We start from the raw sequence: 22,700 nt of genomic DNA, 5'->3' as shown, positions 1-22,700 counted from the left end.
TTTTGGATCTGTTGTTCCCTCCTGTCTTCTCTCTTCTCCTCTAGATCCATCTCTTTTGTCCCTTCAGCCCCTTCCTAAACAACTGTGAGTGGGAGGGAACAGTAATACTTCTTTTGAAATCTCAAAATAAGTACTTCTCATTAAATAAAAATATTATTGACAGGTTTAGAATAAAAGGTGTTTTTTCTATTTAATTCCCATAAACAAATGACATTCACATAGACATTTAGAATTTCTATATGTTATTTCATTTGAGCCTCACAAATTTATAAGGCATATACTACAAATGTTTTATGACCATTTTTCAGATAAGGTACATTTCAAGTTAGCCTTTATGGTCTAATTTTTTAAAAAGATGAAAAGAAGAACTTTTATAATGGAAATAACATTGTCTCTTGAGTCAATAGATATGTATTCAAATATCACCTCTTGACATTTACTACCTTGTTCATCTTATGTCAGTCACTTAGATCTCTTGAGTTTTGATATAACTTTTAAAGGTCCTTCCAGTTCTAGATTTATGACCCCATTGAGTTAAAAGAACTAATAAAAATGAAGGTAGAAAAGACTTTCCACTCTGTTCTGTTCTCTTGCAGTTCTCTGTTTTAAATGTAATTATTTTCTTAGAATAATTTAAGCATACTAAGAGAGAGGAGAGGCAGTCAAATAAAAAAAAAAAAGAATTGAGCATAAATAGAATACAAGGTACTTAGAGGTCATCCAATGCAGGAGTTCTCAACATTTTTCATGTGTCGTGGACTTCTTTGACTATCTGAGGAAGTCTATCCTCCTCTCAGAATCACATTTTACATGCATAAAAATAAAATACATAAGACTATAAAGAAAAGAAAACCAATTATATTAAATATGGTTATAATTTTAAAAATTCTCTCCCCAAGTTAAGAGTTCCTGATCGAATCCAATCCATTGATCTTATAGATGAGGACATTAATGTCCAAAGAAATTAAGTCATTTACTAACTAAATTTACATAACTAAATAAATGCTAGAATCATATGCAAACTCAAGTCTTTTAACATAAAATTAAGGCTCTTTCCATTATATAATAGCAATTCTCAAGGAACACTAATTCTTTTTTGTAAAATAACATCCAAAAGATCTAGGATACCCTGGCAAATAAAAAAGAATGAAACTTCTTCAGGCTTTCTGGGAATTCAGTTCATAGGAGCTCAGTTAGCTGCAGGGATGTTTGAATATGCCCAAAAGAGGTACATACACATACACATAGGAGCAAACTTTGGGACTTTCTTTTTTTTTATTTTAAATTTTTTAATTTAAAAAAGTTAATTTCTATTTCAAACATTTGCTAAATTATTAATTTCAAAATTGCATTCATTATTAAATTCATTACATTATTTTGCTGGAAAGACTGGGGGAGGCAGAGGCAAGGATGGGTTTAGAACCTGTGTTTTCACTGGCCTAGGGAACTATCAGCGCAATTTAAATTCTTGAAATTATACACATACATGTATATTATATAAATATGTATATATGCATAAATATACATATATATACAGAAAGAGAGGGAGAGATGATATATATATTATATGTGGAGAGAGAGAGAGAGAGAGAGTTTCACAAACTTTAAATAATATGTTAGTAATCTTATTCGAGTCTTCATAGGAATGGAGAAGTTAATGTCTTACCCAGAGTCTCATGGCCAGTATGTATCAGAGGCAGGGTTCAAATTCAAGGTTTTCAGACTCCAAGGCAAGCTCTCGATTTGCAATTTTACACTGACTCTTAGTGAAGCCCCAAATAAAAAAAAATAAAAAAAATATAAACATAGAGGGTTTCAATGAAAAATTAGCATGAGTACTGAAATCATAATTAGATGACCTGGATTTGAATCCTGGATCTGCCACTTACTATCCACATCAACTTAGGTAATCTTTTAACTTTTCTAGGCCCATGTTTCCTTATCTGTAAAGTGAAGAGATTAGACTCAATGACCATCATTTCCTGTTCCAAATTGATGATCTTATGGTCCTTTGTGGAAAAGTATCATATCATAGAGATATATATACACCTGTAAAATTATATAATGTATAAGTAAATCAAATACATTCATTATAAACATGTATATTTGTAACATATAGATATATTTTAAACTTTAAAATATGAGTCTGAAAAAGGATAATCTTCACTGGCAAGACACACTTTTTTTTTTTTTAATCCTGCTTATTAAGGCTATCTAATTGAATGCCTTCAGTTTAAAAACAAGCAAACTGTGGCCAAATGAGTTTAAATCCTTTATCCAAGGTCAAATAGGTAATAAGTTTCATATTCAGACCACCACATTTCCTCTCCCACCTTAACTAATTTTTATTTTTTTGTTTATTTGTTTATTTATTCATTCATTTCTGCCATTAAGGGTTCCTAAATCTTTAAAGCGAATTGTCAAGAGAAGCAAAGAAATATGTATAAGAAGAAAAGAAATAGCAAGCATAGGGCTGTATCAGTGCCAAAGAGTGTTTTAGGAAAAGTACAGATCAAGGCACACTGTTTACAGAGGGTCCTTCCAGTTATCAGTGTGCTTATGTTCATTTCAAATGAGTTAAGTGGTTTTTGATGCCATCCTCATAATGAGAAGTGAAATGCTAGTGGCCAGACTGGCACTGTATGGTAATGGGATTACTTGACCTTGTCCAAGTGCAGTCAACAGATGACTTAGCTAGTGAGTCAGAGAATAAGAGTGCTGGGTCTGACTCAGAGCAAGCCGGGCTCCCTCTCTCTAACACACTTCTAGAGGAAGACCTACTCACACATGTTGAATTATTTATGTATTCATATCTTATATTTAGTGTCTCAGAGCACCAATTAATATATTCATAAACTTAATTTTTATTTTAAACAGAACTGGGAGGTATATATATAATAGGTCCCTGATAGGGGAAATCCACACTTTACAAATATGATGACGGACATGCAGACTTATTAGCTAAGGGTCACACACCAAATAACTGGTGGAAAAGGAATGAACTCCATTGCTTTAAGCCCCTATAATAAGACACAGAAGATAGACATTGCAAGGAAAATCAGCAATGTAATGTAACTAATTAGGGTGCTGATTACCTTTATGTTGTGAAGGATAACCATTTTTCAAATTAAGATCTTGTGCCTTGCTCATCAAAATGTGGACTGAGACAAAGGTCCCTACTCCAAAACTTCAAACATACAGAAATTGTGAAAAGCAAACACATCAGTCATTAATTCATTCATTTACTGATAAGTTATATTAAATTCAATAAAAGTAGAAGAGGTTAATTAAAGTAAACAAATGGTAAGACTTTTCGGAAGTCTAAATAGGACTCCAATAAACGAATCACTTAATTACTCTTCCCTGATGTCAGGATTAGTCCCTTTGTCCCTTTAGTTCCAACATATTTAAGTACTGTACCATAGGTATGGCTAGGAAAGCAGTTCAATTACATATGGAAATTAATTCATGTATGCTTATTTAAATGGAACAGGCAGCTAATTGGGAATAGAGAAAAGGGTGGCTTGATTTTTTTCCTCATTTAAAAAAAACGGCCCAATTGTTTTGATCTCTTATAAGCCCATCCCAGAAAATATGTATATTGCTATACCTAAACATTAAACCTCATTAATTCTCATTCCACCAATTTAAAATTTGTGATCATTCTAATACTGGACTATAGTATACCTTAGCATTATCTAGGTAGGGAGGGGAAAGAGATTGGCTAAATCAATTAGCAGTATAAACACAGGAAATGTTTAATCTGCTTTAGAGGAAAGACTAATAAACAGTTTCCTGGCTACATTTTAACAGCAGCTTTTGCCTTAAAACAATGAAATTGCTAATTACAAATGATTCTTATTTATTTTTTTAAGCACTTAGAAGATTCTAAAAGGACAGACCCAGCTACTGTTCTTCCAGTCTTTACAGCAGTGTTGTTGCATGAACTTTGAGGGTAATTAATACTTTCGAATATCAGGATTGGAAATCAGATGAACTCCCACATTAAAGACTAATTTACATTAATCTATAACTAAATATACTTATGCCAAGGAATATGCCTTGCCCCATGCTATACAATCAAATCCTTGTTATAATGGAGTTCTACTATATATAGTTACTCTTCTTTAAGAAATTCTGCCACTAATTCTCTTCCTTTGTCCTTCAGTCATTGCAACCTATACATTTTTCCAGCGCATCCTCCTCTCTCCACTTATATAATCACCCTTCCTTGTTAGTACGGGCCTTCATCAACTTACTATCCATGGGCTATTACAAATTGGTCTCATTGTCTCAAATATCTCCCTTTCCCAATCCATCCATCAATCAACTGTCAATATGATTTTCCTAAAGATTAATTCTACCTGTGTCACTTCTCTACTGAAATAAGTCTAGTCTACTATCATAATTTGCACACTAGTTGGTCTTATTCTAATTTATTCTTGTCATTGCCTCTATGTTCCATCTTTTCATCCTGCTCTCATGATTAGAAGTTTATAACGCATCATTCAAAAAAATCTTCAGTGGCTCTCCCTTTATTTGTGGTCCTCAAGTCATTTTAATTGTATCTCACTGTTCTGTGATCTCACTGGGGGTTTTCTTGGCAAAGAAACTGGATTGGTTTGCCATTTCATTTTGCATTTTTTATTCCAGTTGAGGAAACTGAAGCAAAGAGTTAAATGACTTGCCAAGGGACACAGATCTACTTAGTATCTGAGGCCTAAATTTGAACTTGAGTTCTCCTGACCCCAGGTCCAGGACCCTATCCATCGTGTCATTTAACTGCCCTCTCCATATTTTGCCTGTAGGATAAAATATGAAGTCTTTTTTTTTTCTGAAAGCAAACAATATCATCTTTTGTTTTATTTTTAAGCAGTATTTCATTTTTCCACATACATGCAAAGATAGTTTTCAATTTTACCTTTGCAAAACCTTGTGTTGCAAATTTTTCTCCCTCTCTTCCTTCCTCTCTCCTCCCCAAGACAACATGCAAGCTGATAGAGATTAAACACATGCAATAAAATAGAAAATCTTACTCCTGGCATCCAAAGCCCCCTACAATCTTTCTCTAAACCATCTTTTTAGCCTTATCTTATACTACTTCCCATAACTTAGTCTACGTTTCAGCCAAATTGGACTATTCCTTGTTCTATTTCTCACTCTCCTTTTTTCAACCTGCTCCTCTCATCTCCATTTATATAGCTCATACTATATTTCTAAAATGGGAAATTCCTTCCTTTAAGTGTCTATAAAGATGCTTCCCCACAGTTGAGGAAGTAAACCTTTTCACCAACTAAGTACTAATTAGAAGCAGCTACCTAAATTCATTAGACCTCTAACCCAATGTGAACTTTTTTCTCTCAGCTCTTTTCCGGAGGACAAGTAATGTTAAGTGAGTAAGTCTGAGGTGTGCCTGATAAATATTTAACAACTAAAATCTGAAGAGGGAGGAATGTATATACATACTTTTATACACACTTTGTTTAGTCTAGAAAATCAACAAAACAATAAATCAAGCTGAGGCAGCTAGGTGGTTCAGTGGATAGAGCACCAGCCCTGAAGTCAGGAAGACCTGAGTTCAAATTTAGCCTCAGACACTTAATACTTCCTGTCTGTGTGACCCTGGACACGTTATTTAACCCAATTGCCTCAAAAAAAAAAAAAAACAACAACAATAAATCAATCCTTGATTTGTAAGAATTTTGAGGCTTAAGTATTCTCCTAAAACTTTAACATTGGGTTGTTTTAAGTGGACTAGAGTTGGCTCCAGTACACTCCAGAGATTTTCTGTTACCCTTGCATATAACATAATATGTGTTCACATAATGGACTTTTAACCAATGTTTGTTAAGTTGAAAGATAGAAATTATTTTTCTCAATCACTATCCCATTTACCAATTTGAACAAATTAATATTTATTTCTTTTTTAATATTTCTCTTTATATTTTTCCTTCTCTAATTCTATTTCCTACCACAAAAAAAAAAAAAAAATTCTCCCTCAGTTAACTACCTAACACACATATGAATCTCCAGACTGTGTAAGGACATAACTCTGTGTGCACATGTCACAATTGATTCCCTTGAAGGTGTAAATTCTTTTACTTAGAGTGGATTAAAGGCAAATGGCTTCTTGACAGAATTGAGAAGCTCTTTTATTTTTCTCCAAACTTTTTGTCTCTTTATTTCCTCCCTGTTGGCTTCTGCAATTTTAATCTCCCCTCCCACCCACATTCCCTTGCTGACAGTTCTTTCTAACATTTTAGGATGGTTGCAAAGGCCTTTCAAATTACCATTAAGTTTTAATACCAAAAATTTACCTGAGGACAATTAAGTTTTTTCAGTATACTCCAACCCACCAGTCCTTCATGTCCCAGGTGGACCTTCATGTCCCAAGTTACCTATTTTCCCAGAAGTAACAAGTATTATGACTACTGTTCCCATTTTCTATTTGCTGATGAAGAAGCTCTAAGGATGATGAGTGTATCTCTCTTACCAGGTGTTTCATTACAGTGACAGACAATCTATGTGTGAAGGTTCCCCCCTCAGTAACTTGGCAACTCTGTTGGCATCAATTTTGTCAATTACTGTATGCCTGAATAATTGATAGAGTTAAGTGAATGCAGGCTCCTCTCTCCACCAGGTTCCCCTCGAGTGCTTCAGCAACATAAGGCAATTTATCATGCTTTTTTGTGCAACAGTGCAGAGACTTCGTAAAGAATGAATTTAGACTTCCTCTTTCCTTTCAGAAAATAAGTGCTTATCAGTTTCTCCAAGCTAACAGCCTTAATTAGGGCAGTTGAACTACTGATATCTATAGACCTGATTATTAATGTCATTCCCAACCTCCCCCCACTCTAACCCCCATCATTCACTTCATCCATATTTCTTCATTTTCCTTTGGAAAAAAAACCCAATTATAAACATTTGTGGCTTTTTATTAAAGGTGTTTCCTTTAACAGATTAGATAGATCTCTTTGGCCAGAGAAGAGCTTGTATAATTACTCTCTCTGAGGAGCAATTAGCCACTTTTGCACTTATTTGGAAAATGAAAGTTACTATAGGTATGTGCAGCATCTGCCCGAATAATCTCCTTTCAGAATTTGAAGGCTCCTCAATACTTGGGGAAATGTATAAAATTAAATCAGTGGTCAGTCACATGTTGGATCTTGGACATGTTCTGTGGACTCAAAGCTGTTTTTTTTTTTCTAGAGCCTTTAAATATTCTCCAATTTCTTCTCTCCTCAGATTGTGTTAATAGATATTCATTTCCCTTTCTCTTCAAGTCCTTTCTTAAGTAGATTTCAAGAAAGACAACAGATTAAGAGAGGATATTGCTGTCATGTCTAGGTGACATTGCCTTTTAAAGTGAATATGCCAAAATTTTATTTAATTGAAATAGAACATTTATTTAAATACCACAGAGAATCATGGATTTAGAGCTGGGAGTGTCTTTAGACATCAATTTACCCAATTAATCTAGTCTATCATTTAAGTGAATGAATCATTTCTGTGTCACTAACCCCTTTGTCAACCTAATGAAACCTATAGACCTCATCTCACACAATATGCTTTTAGGTGCATAAAATAAAGGATATAACATTACAGAGGAAAGCAACTTCATTAAAATACAGTCATCAAAATATTTTAAAAGCAAATCCACAGCTCCCTGATTAAAAAACCTGTTCTATTCCAAACCTCTCCAGATCAAGACAACACTCACAGAGAGGTAAAATTACTTACCCAAGATCACACATAACAAGAATCAGGATTCAAACTCAATCCTTCTGGTTGTTCCTTAAAAAAAAAAAAAAAATAGAAGTATGTCAGTGGAAAAACAAAGAGGAAATAGAATCTGAAGAAGTAAAAGGGAAATCCTAACCTGTGTTAAAGGTTTGGGGTAGGGGAAATTTTACCTTTGAAAATGAAAGGAAGAAAAAGCATCACTGAATAATTGGAGTCTTATCATAAAAGGAGAGGGCTTTACCCTCCAAGAAAGAAACAGCTTTTTGTGTTCCAAGGAATGACAATGTAAATCAGAACTTTTGTAACTGAGTCAAGTGCTCTCAGTTATAGAGGCAGAGTGTGTGGGGCAAATACCTTCCCATTGGGCAAAGGAAACAGCAAATCCAAGACATCTGGAAGCTCACTCTTTGGAAAGACCAATAAGTGAAAGAAATAAAAGAACCACATGAGACAAGGGAGGTTAGCCCAACTTAGTATTGGCTAGCAGTCTATGGTAACTAATATTTTTTTTGATCTAGAACCTGGATGCTAAAGTCTATTTATTTCTCTGCATTTTAATAGTTGCAAGTGATACCATCTCTAAATTCAGTGCTCTGGAACAAAGGCTTAGTTGCCCTACCCTAGTGATAGCTTTGGGGCAAGTTGGGTGGCTCAGTGAATAGAATTCCAGGCTTAGAGTGTTAGGAAAACTTCTCTTTTTCAGTTTAAATCTACCCTCAGACATTTAGTTGCTCTGTGGTCCTGGGCAAGTCACTTAACCCTATTTACCTTAGTTTACTCATCTAGAAAATGGTCTACAGAAGGAAATAGAAAAACCTTCCAGGATTTCTGCCAAGAAAACCCTAAATATAGTCATGAAGAATTGTACATGATTGTCCTGTACAAGCATGCTTGAACATACAACAAAAGCAAAATCTTGATTTATTAATTATTTATATATTTTATATGTATTTATATATCTATAATGTTATATATATATATTTATTAATTATAATTATGTTTAATTACATAAATAATAATTAAATAATTAATTGTTGCAAGTAATAAAATAATTAAAATTAATTAGAAATATATATTAGTTATTCTTGATTTAAACTGTTTTCAAAATGTAAATAAAATTCCAAAATCACATGCTCTTTTAAAAATCCTTATTTCAGATTTTGGCTCCATCTAAATCTCCATGTTCTGAGACAAAGAAAGTCTCCAAGTATTCTGCCTGGTTCTAGTTCTAATGTGAATTCATGGCAAGAGAGAGGCTATCCAATATGGGTCTGAAGAACAATAGGCAAGGATTCAAAGCAAAAGGGGCCTCTAAGGCCATCTTAGTCTAACAGTTCATTGTATAAATGAAGAAATTGAGGCTTACAGAGATTAAATGTTTTTTGCTTAAGATCATCTGACTAGTAAAATGTAACAATGGTATTTGATCCCATGTTTCAGTGACTCCACATCTAGCATTTTCCACTGAGAGGGCTGCTGAGTTAGATGGGCTGGTAAAATTATACAGAAGATTCCTGCTTCAAGACTAATATGGAAATATGTTTTGCATGACTAACCATCTATAACCTGTATCAAATTGCTTGCCTTCTCAATTAGGGGCACATGAGGATGGTGGGAGAGAATATGGAATTCAGAATTGTGAAAAATAAAGGTTAAGAATTGTTTTTATGTATAATAGGAAAAAACAAAATGCTAAAATTAGAAAAAACAAAATAAAATAAGAGGATATGAAATACTTAGAGGCAAAAATGACCTTAACTTTTATATTTGTAATCCAAGTGCTTAGCAAAGTTAATGACACATAGTGTAGGAAGAAGGAGGAGGAGGAGAAGGAGAAGGAGGAGGAGGACAAATGGAAAGAGGAGGAAGAGAAAAAAGAGGAGGACAAAAGCAAGAAGAAGAGGAGGAAGAAAAGGAGAAGAAGAAAAAGGAAGAATAGAAGAATAAAAGAAGGAAAAAAGAAGAAAGAAGAAGATGAAGATGAAAAAGGAGGGAGAATAGAAAAAGAAAATGGTGGTGGTGGTGGTGGTGGTGATGGTGGTGATGATAATGATTTCTGTTTAGACTTTAGTCATTCTTTATTTGTATCCAACTCTTTGTGATCCTTTTATAGTTTTCTTGGCATAAGTACTGGAATGATTTGCCATTTTCTTCTCTAGCTTACTTTACAAATGAGGAAATTGAGGCAAATAAATTTATATGACTTGCCCTGGATCACACAGTTAGTAAGTATCTAAGGCCAGATTTGAAATCAGAGAGAGGAGTCTTCCTGACTCCGGGGCTGACTCTCTATCCTAAAACACCACCTAACAGTCCCTGTTTGGGTTAGGGGACTTCTAAGGTTCTTTCCAGCTCTGAAACTCTATAATGTATCCATATAAGAGGATGTTGTAATGAAATGTAAAAGACTAAGTATAAAGAAAACAGAAAAAAGTTCGAAATCATGAAAAAATTAAAAAGCAGAACCAGAAAAACAGAGTATTTACTAAGTCCAATTATACAAAAGGAAACATACAAATAAATAATTTGTCAAAGAAAGCTATTAGTGATCCAAAAGCAATCTTTTGATTGCTTGAGAAGTTAAGAACATCATTTTTATTTTGAATTTTTGAAATTCACTTTTTTACAAATATAAATGTTTCTAAAGCAAACTTATTTGAGTTTGCTTGGATTTAATGTCAATTTTTAAAATTAACTATAGTAGAAATATGAACTGGAAGCATGGAACATTGAATTCAGTGAACATTTCTTCTGGGTTCCTAGGCCTAGAGATGATTCATTCTTCTTCTTTCCTTTTTACCCCATTCCAAGACAAAAGGACACAAAAGAAGAAGTTCTTTTGTATAGTCAGATTTTCAGAGCAACCTCAGGGGCATTTCAACTCCTCACTTTCACTTACTTCAAATATCCAGTCTTTTAACAAATCTTGTCATTTCTACCTTCATAACACTTCTCCTGTAACTTTTCACTCATCCAATTCTGAACTCTGGTTCCAACTCCATTAACTCTCCACTGAACTATATGTATTATTATTGCTGAGTTTTTTCAGTCATGTGTGATTCTTTATGACCTCATAGACTTCCATCCACGTACTTAGCCATTTTCTTCTCCAGTAGAAGACAGAGGTTAAGTAACTTGCCTGAACTCACACAGCTAAGAAGTTTCTGAAGCTGAGTTTGAACTGAGGTTTTCCTGACTCCAAGCCCAGTGCTCTATCCACTGCACCACCTAGCTGCCCCCTCACCTGAACTGACAATAGTCATTTAATTGGCCTTCCACGTCTCAAGTCTCTTTCCTTTCCAGCACATCTTCCATTTAACTGCCAAACTGATCTTCCTCAAGTGCAGGTCTAAATGCCATTCCCTTATCTCAATAAACTCAGGTAATTCCCCATTACCTCCAGGATTCAGTGTAAACTCTTAACTTTATCATTTAAAGTTCTTCACAATCTGCCCTCTTCCTACCTTTCCTTTCCTGTTTATGTTTTACTCCATTACACATATATCCTCAACAATTAATGTACAATGTCCCTTTTCAAATATAACACCTCCATCATCTTAACAGCAAAAATAATGACAATAACAACAATGGGCACCTAGGTAGTGCAGTGGATAGAGTGCCAGGCCTAGAGTCAGGAAGACTCATCTTCCTGAGCTTAAATTTGCTGTGTGACCATATGTAAGTCAATTAATCCTGTCTGCCTCCGTTTCCTCATCTGTAAAGTAAGCTAGAAAAAGATATCATGAATCTTTGCCAAGAAAACCCCAAATTGGGCCATGAAGAATCAGACATAGCTGAACAACAAATTATAATAACTAGCAATAATACAGAGCCTATCATGTGCCAAATACTATTCTAAGTATTTTATAAATATTATTCCATTTAATCCTCACAACCATGTGAGGTAGGTGCTATTGTTAATCTCATTTGACAGTGAAGGAACTGAGATAGAAGGTGCCCAGGGTCACACAGCTAGTGAGTATCTGGATTTGAACTCAGGTGTTCCTAACCTCAGATGCAGCACTCTTACCGTCTAGCTGACTTTAGGAAAGCAATGACCTGTCAAAATCATAATTTTAAGCTTTAAGAGCAACACCATGGTACAAAGTAAAGTACTAGTCTTAGAGAAACAGTTCCATGCTTTGTTCTGTTTCTTACAGGTTGTGTAATTTCCAACAGGTCACTTAATGTCTCTGGACTTTCATTTCTTCACCTGGAAAACGAAAGGTCTGGACTAGGTGGTCTGTAACATCACTTGCAGTTTGGACAGTCTGTAATTTGACCCAAAATCCATGACTCTAATGAATATGTTTTGGCCAATATTTGCCTAAGAACCAGGTGTTTTTAGAACCATCATCCTACAACCCCTGAGTTCCAATGGAGCTGCCCAGCCTTGCCCAATGAAAGAAAATTGGGAAATTCTGTTTTCAGAAGGGATGATTTTAGCTCAGACTTAAAGGTAGAAAATGAATTGTTGGAGCATTCCAGACATAGAATATAAGGAAATAACCACTGAAAATCTGTGGATCCAGGAGATGGGGTGTCACATAAGAGGAAAAAGGGCAGTGTCACTGTATTACAGACTACATGGAATGTAGCAATGTATGAAAGCCTGGAAAGGTAGAAATGATCCAGGTTGTGAAGTTCATCAAAAGCTAGATGAATTTTATACTTGGTCCTGAAGATAATAGGGAGCCATATTAAATGGGAACAGGGATAAGATTGGAGTGAGAGGCTGACCATCCAGCAAGCTGTGCTAATAATTCAAGCATGAGGTGATGAGGGTCTACACCAGTGGTTTGAACATTGCTGATTGTTGTTGGGTTTTGTGGGGGTTTTTTTTAAAACAAAAACTTTGCTTTCTGGAAAAAATCATTTAATCTACATAAAACAATCAAAATGTTTGTCCCAGTTAAAATAGCAAATAACCCACTTTTCACAATTGCAGCTTTTATGCTCCTTTAAATAAATTAAGTCTCATGACTTAGCTCCCTAGAGACATAGCTCATGTTATAGAGAGCTCACATATTTTAGAATCATCAGATGTTAGAACTAGAAGGAACTTTAAACATTATTGGAAACAAGGACCTTTGGTAGTCCAGAAAACTTAGCTTTTCATGTGATAGACTGTCTCCTTTCACCTGGCATCTTTTTCTGGGATCTTTTAGGACCACAACTTTCTATGCTGGAAATATCTATATTCTATGCTATATTCCTCTTGGTGCCTTCTTTCCCGTGACATTGGAGTTGAGAACCCTTCTCTTCATCATCTCTCCTTCCCCCACCAACCAAAATTCCCTGGTCTTTGCTGCTTTATTGCTGCCCCAACCATTGGGTTCCCTGAATGCCCTAAATGTGAGATACCTTCCTTCTTATGGATGTGTTATCAATTCATTGCCCTAGACTTGGCCCTGGTGTCTATATAAACATGTGAAGGGGGGTGAGATAGAAATGTGCTACCTGGATATAGATTTAAACTCAACAAAATTATTCAACTTCCTCTAAATCAAACAACTATTTATGATGTAGATGCCGTGTGATACAATACAAAAAGCCCTGTAAAAGCAGCTTAGGATCTCTTCCCAATTTCACTTCTTGAGCCTCAGCTTCCTCAACAAAAACATAAGAAGACTGGACTTAAGGCTCTCTGGAGTCCTCTCCCACTCTAATAATTTATTACAACTAATCCACAAAATGCACCTAAATTCCTAGAATCCATTCCAGGTTAATAGCTAAAGTTTATTATATTAATGAATCCCTACTATCAGACTTTTGATCAGATCCTTTGTAGTATCCATTTACTTGGCAACAGTATTTTTTAAGGGCCAGAAAACATTTTGTTATCTGGTGGGATAGAAATAATGTTGGATTTGGAATCAGAGGACCTGGGATCAAATGCTGACTCTTCTATTTCATAGCTGTGATCTTGAACAATACATTTGACTTCTCTAGAATTCAGTTTCTTCATCTAGAAAATGTGCTTTGGATTAGAAGCGCTCTAAGGACTATTTCAAATCTAAATCAATGAACCTTTTATCATCTCATCCTTCTTTTAAGCTAACATATCTTAATAGTGTGGTGCTTGCTCAACTATTAAGAAGCCCATAAGTCCCCAGAACTTTATTGTATTTAGACTCTAGTAATGGGTTATTGTCCACATCAGCAAGGTGATCCCACTAACCAAAGAGATACCAAACCAGAAACCTAGACTAATGGCAAATCAGAAATCAGTTTGCTAAATCTTTACTTTCTTTTTTTTTTAATAATAGCCTTTTATTTTTCAAAATACATTCTGAGATAGTTTTCAACATTCACCCTTGCAAAACCTTGTGTTCCAAATTTTTCTCCTTCCCTCCTTTCCCTTTCCCTTCCCCTACACAGTACACAATCCAATATAGGTAAACATGTGCAATTCTTCTAAACATTTTTCCACATTTATCATCCTATATAAGAAAAGTCAGATCAAAAAGGAAAAAATGAGTAAGAAAAAAGCAAGCAATCAAACAACAACCACCTCTTTCTTACCCTATTAAAATTTATTGAGGACCTCTCAAAGAACTTTTGTTTATGTGGATTTTATCTATCAATATATACTATGTCAGAAATTAAAACGTCTTTGAATTGTTATGAAAATAATTTTGACCTTTTAGATCTCCTTAAAGGGTTTCAGGATTTCCCAGATATTTTCAGACCATACTTTGAGAACCTTGGATGAAATGGAAAGAATTCTGGTTTTCCTTAGGTGAAGATCTAATCAAGTCAACCCATACTCAACCAACTCTTCAGGCTCCCCTTTTGCCTCTAAGATAAAATATTAACTCTTCTGTTGAGTTTTTAAAGCCCTTACACAGCCTTACTCCTCAAATTTAACTCTTTTGTATTGATTCTTTCATTTTTATTCTATGTGTATGATCTTTGCCCCTTCTTTGGCTCACATTCTTTGATTATTCAGGCTCAAGGTTCTCAGACCCTCAGAATACTGAATCTTACAGTGTAAAACACATCTTTCTAAAATAATGGCCAAAATTCAGTACAGCATCATGACACTTGATAACTTGTTTGCTCAGTATCCATGCTTGCAAGGAATGAAGTGGTAATCCTTCATACTGGCTTTAGGGATTGACCCATACTATTTGATCACACCCAGTATAACACACCTATCTTTCAGTAGTCATTAAAAACTTTATTGAAGAAGTAATTAGAATCTTTAGAATTTTTTAAGTATCCTCAAAACTATAAACCTCTAAAAAAGGTTACCTTTTGTAACCTAGTTATTATAGAGTTTGAATACAACTTATTTTCAAACTAAATAATCTACTTTTAGAGAACTGAACCGAATATAAGCAGTGATAACAGGAGCCATATGGAGAGAACTTATCTAAATTCTCTTATTTCATGTCATTCAATTGAAAGAACCTAATAGGTGCATAACACTATACTAGGTAAAGACAAATGAAATAGCCCTTACCATCAAGAAGCTTACATTCTACTGGAGAGATACAACATATATACATCTAAGTAAATAGAAAATATATATACAAAATAATAGTAAGGAATTTTAAGAGGAAAAAACTATTCATAAGTAGGGGCAGGGGGAGGGAGAGGAATTAGAAAAGATCTCATAGAGGAAGAAGATGGCCCTGAGGAAAGTATGTGATTCAAGAGGCATTCTCTCCATGAAGAAAGAGTGGATTTAAGCATGAGGGAATCACTTCTCAAAGGTATGGAGGAATAAAATGTAATATTATATATAAGGAATAGGTAGCAGGTGAATTTGATTGAAATTCAGTATTCACAAATGGGAATAATATGAAATAGTACTTGAGAGGAACTTGAGAGCCAGAGTTCAGGCATTCTTAAATTACAGGAAATTACACTGATGATATTTGAGTAGGAATCTGGTGAAGTCTGATATAATTTTAGGAATATCCACTTAATAGATTTGTGGAGGGTAAATGGAAGAAGGGATATTTTGGATGCAGCAAAACAGGAAAATCAACTAAAAGACTATTGCAGTAGCTTAAGCAAGAAGCAGTGAGAATTTGTAACAGATTTATTGTGGTTCAAAGAGAGAGAAGAGTACAGATGCTAGAGATGTTAAGAAGGTAAAATCAGTAAAGCTTAGCAGCTGATTAGCTGTGGGGCATGAGAACTTGAAGATTGCTTAGGTTGTAACTTGTGTGATGGATGGTGTCACAGACAAAAACAAGGAAGTTAAGAATAGAAGTGAGTTTGGGGAGAAAAATACTATTATGGATTATGTGGGTTTTTTTTAATTTTGAGTTTAAGAGATGAGGACTCTCATCTCCAAAATGATATTTTTACATATGAAGGATTCATAGGATCCCTTAAATAATGTTTAGAAAACAATATATTCCCTTTCCTTGAATTTCAGTTTCTAATAAAGTTTTGCAGCATCAATTTCCATGATGAATATTTTCCATTTTAGCTGTTATCACAGCCCTTTAAAATCAATGCTGTGTCCTCATTCTGTAGTGTTATGAATTAATTCTTGACAAAATTAGCAATGGAAGTCAAAAGGAAATGTTTGATGTGTTACTCTTTCTTAAAGATGGTCCCTTTAAGATAACCCAGGCTTTTCCCTATGAAGCTCAATGTCAGAGTCTTAGTTTTTGTAAAGACTCATTAGAGGATCTTTGCTTTTAAGATAACCAGAACAAACACCCAAATAGGGTTGTCATGATAAACATTGGTCCTTTGAGTGATATCTTGTAAAATAACCATTTATAGAATGATCCAGAGAGATGTTAATAAAGTGAGGGTTATGTGAACACTTTCCCATTTTTCTCTTTGTGTTTTTTTTCCCTTTCTAAGCTGCCTGTCTTGTACTTGGCTGTATGATTTTCCCTGATGGCTGGGATTCAGACGAGGTAAAACGGATGTGCGGTGAAAAGACAGACAAGTACACACTTGGGGCTTGTTCAGTCCGCTGGGCATACATCCTGGCTATTATTGGAATCTTGGATGCCCTGATTCTCTCGTTTCTGGCATTTGTGCTTGGTAACCGACAAGACAGCTTGATGGCAGAAGAACTGAAGGCAGAAAACAAAGGTAAGAGTGCTTTAGGGAACTATCTCTGGGCAGCCTCAAGGACAAAACTTAAATGGTGGTTTCCCTCCTCACCCCCACCATTAAATACCAGTGCATTGCCTGAACTTCTAATTGGTTGCATCATCTAATACACAATAATTTTTTTTTGCTTAATTCTTTCAAATGGTATCAACTCAGGATTTTCCCCTACAAGCTCAAAATAAGAGCCTATTTTCCTAGACATTTCCAAAGCTTCTATTCCATTGACACCATTTAACTAGCCCTCTTCAAATTTCTTTTTCTTTCTATCTCATTGTCCCATTCTGATTTGATGTTGATGCTTGCAAATATGGGGATGCCTTAATGTTTTATCTATTTAGATAAATGGAGAAGTAATTGTATCAGTCTCTAGAAAAACACTTTTTTAAATTACTTGTGTACCAGATTAACATAAACTCCCAGAAAGTCATAACCTTTACCAGCTTTATTGTAAAATTAATTTCAAAGTTTTAATTTCAGGCTTTGTTCTGTAGGATTGATACAGTGATATTCAATACTCAGATCATGAGTTTATCAATGGAAATGTTTCCATCAACACTACAAACTATTCCCTGACTGCCTATCCTATACAATCTCCATTCATGTATGTGAGATGGTATTACTGACCCCAAATCATTAGATCTGGAAGTTAAATTAATTTCATAGTTGGCCATGTTTAAAACCAGTCATTGGATAACCAGAAGGCCTAGGACCATTTCAAGGAGAAATTTCTTACCCCAAACACTAAAAACCAGGATGATAAATAAAGAAGCAGTGAATGATCATAAATGATCCCGTAAATCAATAATTGGTAACAGAATAAGCAGTTGTTCAAGATGGGTCTTTTAATTTTCTTGCTATATTTCTAATCATGTTCTTGTAAAAAAAAATTCAGTCTGTCCTTTGCTGCCAATTTAAATTCATTTAAGTAGAGAATCATCATCAGCTGCTACTATTTGAACTTATATCACCATCTTCAAATGATCATTTTGCTTCTCAACTTTTTTTTTGTTTTGTTTTTATTGTAATCTGGAATAAAACATTCAAAAATAAGAAACTTAGCTTCCTACTTCAAATTGTCACTTAATTGAAAAATCTCCAAATAAATTTTAATATATATTAATATCCCTATGTGATATTAATCTACAACTAGATCTACATCTACAACTAGAAAATTGTGTTCTAAGAGATTGTGAAACAGGGAGATTCATGAGTGCAGCAATCACTTAATGAGGTTTTCATATCCCTGATCAAGTAATCTAGAAATAATATAATTGACTAAGTAGTGACAGATTGGTATATTCTACTCTGCCACTAGTGAATATGTTTTCGTTACAAAAATAGCACTGTGTGCTGGGTTTTGGGTGCTGGATTCTGAACAGTGCTACAATAAAGTCGACTTAGGTACTGATAATTTCCAGGAAAACCATAATAGTATTGCTATTTGCAGTAACTAACAGAACACATGATGGCATCAATTTTGATGAATTGATATAAAACATTAATAGTGCATTTTTACTTCAATGAATCTATTAGGCTTTTGATTTTGATCCTACAGCTGAACGGTCTGTACCTTCTCATCTTCTGAAATTCCTACCATATCAGCCTATGAGTTTTCCATAAATCATCTGCTCAACAAATAGAAGGAGATCTTTTTTGAGTTATTTTAACATTCAGTTTTTGTTATGATCTGAGTCTATGGTTACTGTTGTTATAAATATATATTACCAGAAATAATAATAAAAACTATTATTTATAGTGCTATTATTGTTACCAGTAAGAACAATATTAATAATAACCTCATTGTCAGTTATTATAGCAATGATACCTCATGGTTATAATTTTAACACACTTTTATGCCCACTAATTTACTGGAGTTAGTGACAATAATCTTTATGGTACTTGATGAAATAATATGTGTCCAGTCCCTGAAAAAAAAAAATCTTCCCCTGTCTTCCTTTAAAATTCAGCCCAAATCCTTCCACTGTAAGTGCCTTCCCCTTAAAATTCCCTTCCATTTGTAGAGTATGTATCTTGTATGAACAGTTGTTGGCATTTTGTATCCTCATTAAAAGGGAATTCTTCAAAGGCAAAGACTTTTTTTGGTCTTTCTATGTATCCCTAGATCTTAGCACAGCGCCTGGTACGTAGTTATTACTATTTGTCCTTCATTTTGGAAGAGGAACCATGACATTAGGAAGCTGATGCCATAACATGAAAGTGAGTTGGATTTAAGTGAGGGAGGGCTGTGCAAGGCCACCTGTCTCACTTTCCTCTCCTGAACCATGTGGATCCCAGAAAGCACTTACTAAATGCTTTTTTGACTATTTGATCGACTGACTGACTAGAAGGAACTAAGTTCATTTGTGTTTTTTGTTCTGAAATATCAGCTTTAGACTTCAGAAAAGCTCTGTTTGTGTGTCTATCTTCTATATAATAATAGAGGCAGAACATTTTTTTCCTCAGAAGTGAGTATATTCATTATATGACTCAAGCAACTATTTTTTAAAAACCCTCCAGAGGAAATATCACTCAACTCTGGATAAGAGAGGAAAAGTAAGAAATTAGATAGGAAAAGGGAAAGCAAGTTAGCAACAACAACAACAAAAAGTCATTGGTACCTGGCCAATTGGAGGCCTTGATCTAGTCCTTAAAAGATAGTAATACACCACTCACTTCTGCATTATGCAAGAAGAAATGACCAGGAGGTGAAAAGAATGGGAAGTATATAAGCATTTATATAGCCCTCATTCTGGCACTGTGCTAAGAAATTTACAAAAATTATCTCATTTGATTTTCACAAGCACAAAAAATTAGTGCTATTATTATTATTTTCTTTTTAAGTTAAAGAAACTGAGGTAAACAGAGGTTAAATAATTTGCTCAGCGTCACACAGCTCATATCTGAAGTCAGATTTTAATTCAGATCTTCCTGACTTTAGGTCCAGTACTCTATCCACTGTGCACCTAGCTACCTCCTCCTAAATGTATTCCATCTTTATCTGATCATTGTAGGCTATTACTGTATGAGAGAAAACAATAAGTCTTGAAATTAAATGAGGTATAAGAGAAAGAGCAGTGACCTCAGAGACTTGAGATGCTTTTTGCTTCTATGACTCTTAAGCAAATGACTTAAGGAATATTCAATTTGTATGTCTACAAACTGGAGATAATTACCTAGTTTGCAGGTTAAACATTTGTATTATTACCTACCTCAGAGAGTACTTGTAAAAGTTTTGTGAAATTTACTATGTGTTTTAGTCATTTTAATTTGCTAAAAAAGAGGCGCTGTAGTGGACAGACAAAATAGCTACACTGAGGCAGAAAGACCCATCTTCAAGTCTCACAACTGAGTTGTGTGAATGAGGATGAGTCACACAATTTCTCAATGACATTCTAACAAATTCTGACACTAGAAATTGCAGAAGTAGTTTTCTTCTAGGGATGTTCTCTATATCCTAGATGAATTCACTTATCTCACCTCATACCCCCCAAAAAGCAGTAAAAATTATTATAGACACAGTAATATAATACAGCTACCATAAAATCTGCATGTGACTTTTCTGAAAACTAGAAAATCCACCTCTAGATAAATTAAATTGAATGATAATGATGCTGGCAACTTAGAAAAACATTTTGCTGTACCTTCCTATTTCATATCATATGTATTTTTTTTCAAAAATCATTCATTTCAGGGCAGTTAGGTGGTGCAGTGGCTAGAACATGAGCCCTAAACTCAGAAGAACCTGAGTTCAAATCTAGTTTCAGATACTTAACACCTCCTAGCTGCGTGACCTTGGGCAAGTCACTTAACCCCAATTGCCTAAGGGGGGGAAATCATTCATTTCCCAAGTTTTTATATAATTTTTATAAAGAAGCATGTAATTCTCTACATGATATCTGTAAGTTATAATTTCTTCCTTTCCATTATAATTAAAGTACTACCTGAACAATTTTTTTAAAAGACTTATTCTTGAATGTTGGAAATTCACACCAATTTTGCTAATTGCCACTAGTTTCTGTTGGGGTGGGATCTATTAGAGAAGAAAACTAAAACTAAAAACTGAAATGAGGTTTGAGAACCGTTTGTATCTTGCTGCCTCTCTATTACTATTAAACAGCGGTTTCTTCTATCAAAGCCCAGTATCATTTCATTTACTTTGCCAGATCAGATGCATTCAAAAAAGAAGCAATCTTTAGACTGCTTTGACAAAAACAAACAAACAAGTAAAAACCAACATGTCAATAGCCCATCTTTGTTGCACTCCTAAAATCAGAAAGGTAGCATGGAGAAGTGAATAGGGAACTGGGCTTGAAGCCAAAAGACCAGGATTCAGGTTCTGCTTCTGACATCAGCTCTGGTGGCTGGTGATCTTTAGAGTCATTTAACTCCTTGATAGTCATTCCATATGACTACAAGTCTCTGAAAAGGGGCCAATCCTGAGGAATTTTTTAAGAGGCACATTTCCTTACCCAGAAAATCCTGTTAACAATGACATCAAAGAATCCAGGTCCCATCCTATTGAAATCAGTTTAATATGTTCTATTTCCTCCACTGTGCCAGTGGAGGAACAACCATGTGCACTTCTGAACTTTCCTCAACAGTAATATAGATGCAATTAGGCTATAATTTATAAATTATGCACCAAATATGACCATATATACTCATCTAAAAATAGTACCAGTTCTCTTGTTATTGGCCCAAGAAGTACAAGTCAAGAATAAAAAATGGTATTTCTTCTTGTTTTCAAGTTTAGCTATATGATTTCTCAATGAGAGAGCAACACTCAGAGTTTAACCTTATTATTTGGCTTAATAATATATTTTAACACTTTGAACTGTGAAGCCAATTAATTATGGAAAATTAAAGTTTTATCCAAATGAAAAGAAGAAAATGAAAAGCTTCATTTTCAATTTATCTTATTAATTGCAAAAGGACAAATAATTACATTTTGCAAAGGTCCCACACTATAAATATCTCTCTACTTGTCAGATGTCGCTCATAAAGAAGCCTTTTTCTACATATAGATAGAGAGTCTTAGGGAGCTACTTATCAAATAATTGAGTTCTCCAGAGAGCAGATTGGAAGGCTATTTGACTTTCAATACTTAACTGTATTTTCCTTTTTTTGTATTTTAGCTAACAAGAGGTAACTTAAGCCATTTATATAGAGGGCTTAAGCTTTTTATAATCATATGACACAGGACTAGTATGAATTCCACTTTATTTGAATAAATAATTGTGAATTACTTCAAAAATTGTTTTGTAACCACAATCAATCATGCTCTTTCAAATGAATTCAGCAAAATTTAACATGGCAACTACTAGGTATCACAGTGGATAGAGCTCTAGGTCTAGCATAAGGAAGACTCATCTTCCTGAGTTCATACCTGGCTTCAGACACTTAATAACTGGGTGACCCTGAGCAAATTATTTAACTCTGCTTGCCTCAGTTTCCTCATCTGTAAAAAGAGCTGGAGAAGAAAATGGCAAACGACTTCAGTATCTTTGCCAAGAAAATCCAAAGTGGGGTTATGAGAAGTCAGAAAGAACTGAAAAACAATTGAACAACAATATGAAGATAGCCAGAGAAGATAGTCATGGAATTGGAAAATGGAGTATTATGCGTGAAAAATAGCAAGAAGGCCTATAATAATTGCATTGGAAAGAAGAAGGTAGAAGAGAGAAATGTATAAATATATAGGGAAAATATTTATAAATAAGTAGAATAAATTTGTATAAAAAAGTAGAAAGGGGCCTGATTGTTAAGAACTTTAAAAGTAGAACAGAGTAGTTTGCATTTGATCCTGGAGATAATAGGATGCTTTTGGAGTTTATTGAAAAGAATCACATGGTCACACCTGCACT

General features: G+C 34.5%; 1 protein-coding gene across 3 annotated transcripts in view; it reads left to right on the top strand.

Moving 5' to 3' along the window:
• The window catches only part of LHFPL3 (LHFPL tetraspan subfamily member 3), a 718,932-nt gene that overhangs the window by 455,732 nt on the left and 240,500 nt on the right, over positions 1 to 22,700 (top strand). For all 3 annotated transcript variants that reach the window (XM_051962557.1, XM_051962555.1, XM_051962556.1), the window contains exon 2: positions 16,579 to 16,815. In XM_051962557.1, coding sequence (XP_051818517.1) covers positions 16,579 to 16,815 — 237 coding nt within the window. The remainder of the gene's footprint in view (positions 1 to 16,578; positions 16,816 to 22,700) is intronic.

This window comes from Antechinus flavipes, chromosome 5 (assembly GCF_016432865.1).
Source record: "Antechinus flavipes isolate AdamAnt ecotype Samford, QLD, Australia chromosome 5, AdamAnt_v2, whole genome shotgun sequence".
Lineage (NCBI taxonomy): Eukaryota > Metazoa > Chordata > Mammalia > Dasyuromorphia > Dasyuridae > Antechinus > Antechinus flavipes.
Note: the sequence above shows the minus strand (reverse complement) of the source record. Positions and strands in the feature narration are given on the sequence as shown.